The 11,083-nt window shown below is 43.1% G+C and overlaps 2 protein-coding genes across 2 annotated transcripts in view; one reads left to right on the top strand and one right to left on the bottom strand.

Annotated features, from left to right (window-relative positions):
• The window catches only part of LOC103920728 (chromosome unknown open reading frame, human C11orf16), a 10,181-nt gene extending 5,036 nt beyond the window's left edge, over window positions 1-5,145 (top strand). The window contains 6 exon segments of the mRNA XM_009328565.1: window positions 626-854; window positions 1,637-2,299; window positions 2,493-2,552; window positions 2,757-2,947; window positions 4,916-5,047; window positions 5,050-5,145. Of these exon segments, the coding sequence (XP_009326840.1) occupies window positions 626-854; window positions 1,637-2,299; window positions 2,493-2,552; window positions 2,757-2,947; window positions 4,916-5,047; window positions 5,050-5,145 (1,371 nt within the window).
• Window positions 5,146-6,533: 1,388 nt separating this feature from the next.
• On the bottom strand, window positions 6,534-11,035 carry AKIP1 (A kinase (PRKA) interacting protein 1). Its single transcript, XM_009328564.1, has 5 exons — window positions 10,947-11,035; window positions 10,486-10,563; window positions 7,991-8,104; window positions 7,624-7,674; window positions 6,534-6,708 (listed from the first exon to the last, which is right to left on the bottom strand). Exons 1-5 carry the CDS (start codon window positions 10,959-10,961, stop codon window positions 6,565-6,567), a joined length of 402 nt encoding a protein of 133 aa, XP_009326839.1. The 5' UTR covers window positions 10,962-11,035; the 3' UTR covers window positions 6,534-6,564.
• Between the last annotated feature and the right edge of the window lie 48 nt (window positions 11,036-11,083).

Here is an 11,083-nt window from a genome sequence, read left to right as displayed (position 1 = left end):
GTCATCTCTCCTGCTGCACAATGGCTTCCAGCTCCTCCTGTTTGCTGCCCATGCTGTATGCATTGGTGTAGATGCACTTGAGCTGGGCTATCAATTTCGCCCCCAGCATCGGCATGCCACCCCTAGGCTCATCTCTAGTGAGCCTGGTTTTATCCCCTTCCCCCATTGAACCTAGTTTAAAGCCCTCTCAATGAGCCCCACCAATTCATGAGCGATGATCCTTTTCCCCCTGTGAGACAGCTGAACTCCATCTGTCGCCAGCAGGCCCGGTGCCGTGTAAACCTCCCCATGATCAAAAAAGCCAAAATTCCTCCGATGGTACCAGCCCCTGAGCCACGTGTTGATCAGGTGTGTTTTCCTGTTCCTTTCAGTATCCTTCCCTGACACTGTAGGGATTGAGGAAAACACTACCTGTGCTCAGCCTGCTTTCTGGTGAGCCTCATGGAGGTTTTTCTGGCTGTGTCAATGCTGGACTAACACTGCACACTATTTAGTTACTGTTCAGGCTTGCTTGGTGTTTTGACCTAGCCACACAGCCACAGAATGGCCTCCTGGTGAAGGTTACATGACCTGACACATTACGGACTGTTTTTCAGAGGAACTATTATTTTGTTCCTGGTTACAGAGTGAAAGAGGCATGTTCCTGGTAGAGTTTGACAAACCACTTGTGTCACGTGGAAGGCACCCAGTGTGTGTGCAAAAAACAGCAAAGGATGACATCCTGGAATACGTGAACGGGATGAAGCACTCCTTACTCCCTGGAGACAAAGTGCTGGCACCCTGGGAGCCAGATATGGCCAGGTACGGCCCAGGAACCATCCTCACGGGCATTGAGACAAGGGACCCCTTACGAGGTAAGAAAGATGCTGCCCTTTTCATCCTTTCCTTGCTCCAGAACGTGGGTGAGACTGTCAGGATAAACTCTTGTCACGGTGCTATTGCCAGAGAAACACCAGTGCACAGACTACAGTTTAGTGTTGCTTAAAGCTTTCAGGAACTGATGGGACTTGCTGATGGATATCTGCGTGTAACCTCACCAGTCTGACTCCAAGGAAATTGTGATCCGTAAAAATGTCATCTTCCGTGTCTGCAGATGTGTTATTTCCCGTCTGCTCGGACAAGGCTGTGTCTGCCATGTGAAGGACTGTGGCCTTTTCACGAGGGATACAAGTGAGGCAGCTCTCAGGAAGCACCCATCCGTGCTTGAATGCTCACGTTTGTACTGAATGGTACATCTGGGGGTGATTTTATCACCCAAATGTAGGAGATTTCAACAGCTCGTTCATTTTTCTCCATGTCTGACAGTCAAGCTCCACTGACTTATCAAAATACTATTCTCAGAGCATTACTGCTAACTTTGGCAGTAACAACAACAGTTACTCAGTCAACATTTTCTTGTTCATCTGATGACAAATTGGAAGGAAAGGTGCTGCCAGGCTTGTTGTCACACCGATGGTGCCCTAGCTGCCCACTCCACCCTCCATGACATTATGGTGAGGTGTTACAGAGAGGGATGATAGTTAATCCTACCTCTTGACAGGAGTAGAAAGTGCATAAAGCTGCAAAGCCTGATCTGTGTCTGTGCACTGCCTAGGCGGGCCAGCTGCTTATGGCTGCCTACTTTTTCTCTCAACAGCCTCAGAAGATGAAGAAATTATGGTCCAGTTCTGGAATGACAAGAAAGTGAGACTTGCGCGAGGTGTGGCTCTGTGGGTCCCTCCTAGCCTGTGGGAGAGGATTGTAGAGATGATCCACCTGCCCTTCACCAGCAGGGTGAAGCCCAGAGAAAGTCTGGACACTGACTCTTGTATTTTTTCCTGCAGTCCTAAAACAGTCCTGATTCCTGTTTGTGCTGTACATAGCCTTGCCAAGCACTGCTTGCTCTTCTTGCCCTGCTGGCCACATTTCCACTATCACTGTGATGGTATATGCTGTTTGTCAGCATATGTGAGGTGCATCTGCTGCTGCCATCCCCGTGTTGATGCCTGGTGGCCTCTTCCATCCAAGTCTCTGGTCTTTCAGAGTGAAACTGAAGAGGGAGACTCCAGCAGCGAGCCCTCTCCATGCCTTCTAGAACTGAAAGGCCCAAAACAAGAAGCAGCAGCAGCTGTAGCAGCATCTTCCCCCTCTTCTGATTCAGAGTGGGACCTGGAGCCATTCCCCACTAAGAGTACCGTGGTGGACAGTGCTGTTAGCACAGGCTCCAGCTGTCTTGAGAAGCCCAGGCTAAAGGATTCTGCAAGACCTGAGTGGAAATACTGGAAAAGAAGCCACCACAAGTCCCATCCCAAAAATTCAGGTACCTTTTAACACCCCCACAGGGAAGCAGCAGCCAGAGGGAAAAAAAAAACAAATGTGTTCTGGGGCCCCCTTCCTCTGGGCACTCACTTTGCCTGTAGTTTATTGGTATAAATACTATACACTTGCGTATCGGTCTCTGATACAATACTTCCCCCTCCCCAACGTTTCTGCTGCTTCATCTTGCATGCTAGCTCTTCTTTTGGCAACTCTTCCAATGGAAAACTACCAGAACAATCAATTTCATTTGGAAGCATAGATATCCCTCTCTGAGTTCGTTCCCCATCATTTTCCTATGCTTTTTATGATGCTAACATCTTCATTAACTTTTGTAGCTAGTCCATGCAGAATAACCTGAAAGAATTCCTTTCAAGCTTAAAGTGCATTTCCCTCTCTTCTGAAATGAATGTTTCTCCATTTCAGTTCTGGTTTCACTTAGATACAATTTTACCCCTTCCCAGGACTTGGCAGTTGCAGCAGGACATGTACAAAGGGCAAGCTGGAATCCAAAGCCATCTCCGTTGGGGACATGTCCTGTGTTGCCCCGACTAATTGGAGTGCAATGTTTGAAACCATCGAGCAGTCTCCCAGAGGGCAACTCACAACGGAGGAAATCTTAAGAGACCAAGATTTCAAGCCGTCATTGGGAGCAAAGTAATCTGTATTAATACTGTATTTATGTAAGCACGGGGTTTGTTTGAATGGAAGAAATATTCTTTTTAGTGGTCTGGAAGTTGGCTAGAAAAATACATTGTTTCTAACTTAACTGCTCACTAAGGCCATCCACCATTTTTTTGATAGACAGGAAACTTCTCCACTAATTAAAACAAAACAAAAATCCCCAAACCCTAAGAAAGGGCTGAAGCTACTTGGTAAAATGGAAAAGATTATGCCAGTAACTGTGTGAGCATTCAATAATGCAGATTTCAATTCAGAAACCTGCCAGATGCCCATTGCCATCAACCCAATGAAGTCCTATGGAGGTAGGGACCTAAATGAGTGGCCCTGGAAATCGACAGATATGACTGTCAGCAGCAATAAAACACAAGAAAAGATTCGATCTGGAAAGGTGCTGGGCTCTGCCAGTCAAACTCTGATAGTCACGATCTCTATCTCTGAAAGATAAAAGCAGATTTTTTAGTAAACAGTCTTTACTGAGTATTTTCTCTTACTCCCTCACAAGAAGCAAGCAGTTTAAACAGCAGATCCCTACCCTGAAGCTAGGGGGTACAGAGTAAGCAAACTGTGTCACAGCCAGGAACAAGGACAACACCCTGATTTTTAGGCCTGGTTTCTGTTGGCCATGGTTCCCTCCTGCTTTAGAAAAACTTGGTTTTTTAGTAAACAGTCTTTACTGAGTATTTTCTCTTACTCCCTCACAAGAAGCAAGCAGTTTAAACAGCAGATCCCTACCCTGAAGCTAGGGGGTACAGAGTAAGCAAACTGTGTCACAGCCAGGAACAAGGACAACACCCTGATTTTTAGGCCTGGTTTCTGTTGGCCATGGTTCCCTCCTGCTTTAGAAAAACTTGGAAAAAAAAAAAAATCAGAACATGAATGCTAAAAAAAGCAAGCACAGAAAAGAGGAAGAAAAAAGCTTGCAGGAAGAAGGGGAAGATGAAAGAGAATGATAGGATGAACAGAAACACTGCTCTGCACAAGAGCATCAGCATCAGGGGTACAATTAATAAATATCAGAAATCAAATACTAGCTCCTCTGTACCTTCATGCTCTTGCTACTGTGAGCTGACTGCAGAATAAAATTTTGAATGTGCTAAACTTGCATGATTTTCTTTAGGATAACATTAATCTGTTAATGACATGTCTTAGTGAACAGAGAATATACTGGAAAATATCTTGTATTCTCACAATTATATGCATTAATTTTAAGCAGATGTCTACCAACTTATTAACAGTATGGTTGCTACTTTATTATTTAAATAATCATAATTACATACCTTAGTAATTGATTTCCTAGGAATTTTTAGGCCAGTATGGCGCTCCAGGCAGACATGCTCTATGTTAGCAAGTATAACACAGCTGTGCACTGAAGTGACATGCTTTGCCTTTTGGTAAAACTAAAAAGAAACCAGAGTGGTTTCATTCCAGCCCCAAACCGGCAGCATGAATTACAGTAGTGGACACAATGTGGTAATGCAGAGTATAATGATATATTTTTATTCCTGTAAAATAGCCCTTGGTGTTTTTAAGCCCAGAAGACACATTGTTAGTCCTTGAGATAGCTGAAGCAGTTTTTATCATATAATACGGACGGCATCAGAAGTAACTTGCAACAAACAAGTGAAGCTGGAGAGGAGGCTTCCCAGAGGTGCTCTCTGTGGGGCTAATGTCCTCCCACTATAGTCACCAAAAAATCCTCCTAACTTCTAAAGGAGCAAAGTTTTTGGTCAAAGCCTAACAGCTTCTGAAAATCCTTTGGTCTTACTGTACACTTTTGTGTTTCAGCAGTAAAGTTTGTACTAGCACAGAAATGATACCATTATTAAAGCTATGTGAGGCAGAGGTACCTATCTTACAGCCAGGAAAGCAGCAGTTACAGAGACACTGATGCTTTTTTCAGACTAGACTTCCAAGGGGTTTGTTTTCTGTCCTCCAGGAAGAAGGTTTTGCAGCATCAGAAAAGCAAAGATATAAAACAGGTGAAAGAAAACAGTCAGATGATAAATGTAAAGCGGCTTGCATAGGAGACGACAAACTTGACGATACAGACCATGTCAGAAGAGGACAGACAGAAAAAAGAGCAAAGATCTCACTTGCAACAAAGCAGAGAGAGACATGATCAACCAGAATTCAATAAATGTACAACTGATGAAGTTCAGGAACTGAAATTTCAGGTAAACTGCTTATGCTATCTCAGTGTTACATTTAGTAAGCAGATCAAGTTCTGATTTAGGTATTGTCTCTGTATAATATCTTTATGGGTAACTGTATGATTTTAATAACTGAGAAACTCTATTTCCACCCACATCGAATTTCAGCATCCTCATTCTTTACTCCAAGGTGTTATATTAAATTAAATTCCTAATTATTTGGACTTGACTCTACAATTCTGGAGAGATCAGGTAAACTAGTATGAGCACTAAAAACCTGAACAGATGCACAGCAAGGGTCTAATAAACCTCCGATTTGCCTACAGTTCTCTGGAGACAGCCAGAGGAATTCAGCATAGCAATTTCTTTTTGTAGGAAGCCAGAATGAATGAAAAAACAACACACGCTGACAGCTGAAAATACTTTTTTCAGGATTAAAGCAGAAGAGAAAGTAGCCAGAGGGTAAAGGACCTGCTACTGTAGATACAAACAACAAAATGCTTAGAGAATCCAGCATTCAAGTCAGTGAATTTTATATACCCATGAAAATTAACTGAAACCTTAATACCATCAGCTACAAAAAGATTACAGGTATATATAGGTCATGTCACTAATTCCAACCATGAAATCTGATCCTTCAGGAGAGTTAAGCATCCAGAGAGTCTCATTAGTGGGACTGCTCGTGTTTAAAGCGTATGAACTTGGCCATAAGCTGCAGTGTGCAGTTGCTCAGCAGTACTTTTCCCCTGCAGGAATTAGGAGACAATTCAGGGTACCCTACCGCATACTGAAAAAGGCAGCTAACTGGTGTTTAGCCTAGGTAAGAGCCTGCAAAGAGACAGGACTTGAAGTGTCAATAGTTTATGTGCCTATACTGAACACCTGACACATATTCAAGCACCTTCCTGAGTTGAGGTCCTAGATAGTGAATTTCATTTGCGTTTTATTTATCAGAATAATAAAAGTACAGACAGGAGAGATGTACTGTGAGCCAGCTGCTCTAAAATCAGTGCCAGCCCACAAAAGCTACTGTACATCATATTCATACCACATGGATCATGCTCTCTGTGGTCAAGAATGTGACGCGGATGTTCTGTCTGAGGAGAATATAAAAGAAGCTGTCGTGACAAAGACTAAATTATGTATTTTATTCCACTGATTGTATCTTTAATTGTTTAAAGCATAAGAACCTCGAATTACACAGTCACATAATTGGATTTAAGGCACACAATGTACAAGTATTTATAAAAGCAGTGTACAAAGTGGGCTGCATATAATTGCATTAAGTATAAAACAAATATACAGGCCACAAAAATGGAGTCCCAAAGAGGAGGATACTATTAAAGTGCTAACAAGAAAAAGATATACATAGTTCATTACATGCATTAAACCAGCCTTGTATTTTATTCCTGTGATTGCCAAGAAACAACAAACATCATAGAACAAAAGTTAAATCAACACTTTGTCCTGCGTTGACATCCACCACATGGGTTTGTTGCACCATGTCCTCTGAGGTTGCTGTGACAGAATAGGTGCCAGGAGAAACTTCAATGTAGATGTCTTCGGAAGCTTGTCTGGTCTTTTTTTGGGGAAAAAAAAAGTTTCATTACTGTTTAGTCATCTTAAATTTCCCACAAAAATAAAAATTTTGAATTTGGGTAAAAAAAATTACATTTCAGCTGCTATACAAATGTACTAAGATTTTTCAAAATATACAGGCAGCCTGGACAAAACTGTAAAATGTTTCTGTCAATACTAAAATTAGCAAGTACCATACTCCTCATTTCATCTAATGTTTCAATCAATGAAAATAACCAATGTGCTGTAATCTCTGCCTCACAAAACTGAAAGTTCCCAACCTAAACAGTTTAGAACATAAACATGGAAAACATCCATACAACAAGGGTGCTCCCACTAATTTGTACTGTGGTACAGATTACACGTTTCTCATCTTTTCTGGCTTAGAAGTTCCCAAAATTCATTTGGTGTGAGGTGTTAGGCTTTGAAAAATGAAAAAAGTTTTCTTCTCCTTGAGGAACAGGAGTCTTCAGAGAGACTGTATGAGGGCCAAGCATAACCGGCTAAGCAACTGCCGTGTGCCTTGCTGCAAGCCTTTCCTCAGCACAGGGAATGTGTCAGGAGCACAAATGGGGCGAGACTGGAGAATTGCTGGATTATTGTTGCTGATGCAATTCACAAGAGCCTAAAGACTAATCAGTGTTTGACATTCTGTACGAGTCCAAAATATAAAGTAGACTCTTAACTGGCTATGTGCCAGAATGCCACAATCTGGTTTATAACTAATTGTGCAAGTCTCTGTATGCCCATTCTTCTGCCCACCTACACATACATTAGGATTGTGAATGCACTACTGGTTAATCTTCTGTGCCATCACGAAGTCTCCACACCTGATCACAAATTTTAACCAGCTTGATGCAAAATGATAAATAAATGCTACACCTCAATTTAAAACCAAAGTATTCTATAAACTTACACGTTGCTGGCAAGTTTGAGCTTGACTGGGTGTTACAGAGGCTTCAGTCCTCTGGAAAAAAAAAAAGATAGTTTTCTAATGATACAACACAAAAGGCAAATTCAGCCCCTGAGAGACGGGATGCTTTATGTCCATGAAATTTTCCCTTCCACAAAAGGACTGACATGACACTGATCGGTGCCACCAGAAGTTACTCTGCCTCCCCCCCCCACAACAGAAGGGTCAGATCAGTCCAGGTGTTCACATGCCTATGATGTCAAACCACATACATTACTGTAAGCAAGTGTCACAGACACTAGATGGACAACAACCGTCCCATGGCGAGGGAAGGAATAACCTTTAATCAAAACCAAAACCACCTGCTTACCTCTTCTTCGGAGGACTCCAGCTCTCTTTCCCCTGCTTGCCTGCCATGGTATCTGCAGATGTGTTTGATTTCATGCTCTTTGCATCTACAGGCTGCCATGAAGCTATAGTACTTCTGGAAAACAATAGAAACAGAGAATTATTATGTAGAGAAGCATCAAAGCCATGCTCACAACTACTGCAGATTTACAATTAAAAGTGGAACTGCACAGCTACTGACCTTCTGTATTCGTTGGCTGGTTTGTTCTCGTGTGAGGATGAAAACAATGCCTGGATGTCCACAGGACATCTGCCTTCTGGTACAAAACTGTCAGCCCTGATTTTAGATGCCTGTCTCCCGACACAATATATAGGGACTCTCTGACACCTCAGAAATGAATTCATGAAAACATCAGAAGAAATGCTCTGGAAACATCTACCTGATCAGGCTCTTCAAGAAAAGCTCTGGTGGAAGAAGTCATAGTTTATGGGTCCTTAATAGGATGTATGTGCAAGCTAGGTGCTTTGCAACCTAGTCAGTGAAGACTGGGTCTGCAGGGCATGTGCAAAAGCAGCGCTCTAAAAGCAGAACACTTTAATACTGAAAAATGAGTTGGTGAAGAAGCTGAAGTGTCTTCAAGGCTGGTACCAGTAGCATAGTGTTTTGAGAACTGTATTTAAGTCCACCAGCAGCCCTCTTCTGGTTCCATAGTAAAGGTACTTGTATCTTCCCCACTGCAAATTAAATATTTGAGTACAGCTCTGCTGCCATCTGTTGTCACGAGAGAACTCCTCCCAGGGTTACCTTTTTGATCACAGGGACCAAAAAGTTCCAAAATATCTATTTTATTTCACTTACATTTTCCTTGTCTCTGACTGTCAACACTAAACTTGTGTTTACTGTGGAGCTACATCCCAAAGTACATCAAATACTCTGACCTATTGTGTAACGCTTCACAGAGCATCTCTGTATCACAGGTGGTGGCTGGATTCTTTTACATGACATCACAGAGCAAAGAAATGAAATCAAACTTTTGGTAAGAAATGTGGGTAAACTTTGGTCCCTTAGTGACTCTAAACAGTTCATCTTAAATCACAATTTTAATCGTTTGCATTCAAGTGCCTAAATGGTTATGTTCGGCTGTGGATTTTTATTTGCACTCTGTAAACTTTATCCATGAACTTGTGGGTCTGAGAATTCTCCCCTCCCCAGCCTTTTATGACCCTTCTTCTTTACAGAAGATGACTGAAGCAGTACTGTCTTGGCTGATGCATAAATGTGGAAGTAATCCACTGCTTGTTCCAACTCTAATACTCCTAACAGGGCATAGGATGAGTCTCTATACACCGTTATATTTTTGTTTCATCTTGTGTAAAACTCTACTCTGCCTCAGTTGTTTTAGGATTAACTGGTTACTGTGTACGTAGTGCTTTGAAATGATAAAGGAGTTGCTTAAGAGCTAATCATCTGGGGTGTGTTGAACTACTGTTTTCTCTAATTTAATTGAAGACTTAGCCTCTGTTGTTAACTCTGCAGACAAGAAGCTCCCTGCTGCATCATGATAACAGATCCCAAAGCGCATAGACGATGTAAACTGTGATGGAGTTTTCAGAGACTTTTAACACAGTTGTTGGGCTGCAGGGCTGCATTCACAAGGACGAGCTGGCCGAGACAGGTTCCCGGTCTGTCTACCCAGAAGAGTAATGACACCCGGCAGCCAGAGCCAACATGAAAGCAGTGGAGCTGTGCATCTGTATGCCGTACCTCTCGATTTCTACTTATCACAAATAAAGATATGGTGCTGCTCAGAACTGAGCCCACACTCCTTATCCAGTAGCAACATCCCTAACTGAGTTTGCTTAAACGATACTGGGGAGGTTAACTCTAAATTCAGAGCAAACGTGTGACACAAAGCAATCCCTCTGCTTGAGATTCAAACTCTCCCCTACTTCCGCCACCCAGAACACACTGACTCTATCAGCCAGCATAACTGGTTCATGTTGGCATGATGAAAACAATGGGTTACTCTGTCATAAAGCCACTCCACAGCAGAGGTGCAGAGGTACCTCGCAGCACCGGAAACAACTCTGTGCATAGTGACAAGCGACAAGCCTGCGCAGTTGGTAAGACAATGTAATTTGTGACATCATCTGACATTTCTGTCTCTCTAAGCATATTGCCCTTCCACCAAAAAGTGGAGAAACCCTCTGCTAAAATCTGTACCGGTCTACTGGTACTGTCTATGGAAAATGCTGATGGTGTTTATCAGCTAAGGTGGTGCCAGTTGGTCAAGGATAACACTGGTGAAACCTACCACATAACCTACTGCGGGATGGTGAATGCCCCAAATTTCTTAATGTAGGCTGGCATCACAGGTTCACTGGCTAAGCTCTCACCATGCAGTGAGCAAAACTTAAGTCTCATTTTTGCAGTTTTAGCAAAAGTAGTGCAAACAGGCCTCTGCCAGGCACATCATAAACATTCCCCTTTGCACGGGTCGGGGGGTAAAACCTCACCTCGCATTCCTTTGTGGCTTGATTCATCAAGTTCACAATTGAAGCGAATGCTGCACTGAGACGTTCTGAATCTTCTTCCTGCAATTAAAGACATCTTTTGTAACTCATAATGTGGTGCTCGTTGCTTAGAGGTAGAAAGTGTCAGGTGATTAAATAGCAAAATGCTCGCTAGTGCTGGAGGGTGTCTCTGGGGTGGAACAGTCATGTGTGGCCCTCCACTGTGGTGCTTAGCTTTAACGCAGCGTGCACACCGGCCTTCCAACGCCCCCCGTGTGCACCAGGCAAGACCGAGGCACTTGCTACGCCCAAGAGGTCACCGGATGGGGCAATTGCCTCACCCCGCCATCCTGCAAGGCACTGGTAATTTATTGGTAAGCGCCCCGCACCGTTTCACGCTGGCTTTGACTAGATAAAACGCAGGGGGAAGTAACCAAGTGTGACGTATTTTAAAATGCCTCTACCTCATTAAAGCACATCTATGGCTCAGTCCCACGCGTACAAATACACAGACTAGGCCTCTACAGGACACGAGCTATCCTGCCACCATTTAAGGACGCAGCTCCTCGGCGCTTCTTAGTTATGCTGTTGCATTTCTGCC

Source organism: Pygoscelis adeliae, unplaced genomic scaffold (assembly GCF_000699105.1).
Source record: "Pygoscelis adeliae isolate BGI_AS28 unplaced genomic scaffold, ASM69910v1 Scaffold166, whole genome shotgun sequence".
NCBI lineage: Eukaryota > Metazoa > Chordata > Aves > Sphenisciformes > Spheniscidae > Pygoscelis > Pygoscelis adeliae.
This window is presented reverse-complemented; position numbering and strand designations above follow the sequence as displayed.

Bases quoted from the DNA above. Each gene is read 5' to 3' on its own strand.
- AKIP1 (XM_009328564.1), bottom strand. The intron at 7,675-7,990 runs GTAAGCAGGTGG...TTTTTTTTCCAG, and splicing joins TGGAGTCCTCCGAAGAAGAG to AGGACTGAAGCCTCTGTAAC. The intron at 6,709-7,623 runs GTAAGTTTATAG...CCCCAAAAAAAG, and splicing joins CTCAAACTTGCCAGCAACGT to ACCAGACAAGCTTCCGAAGA.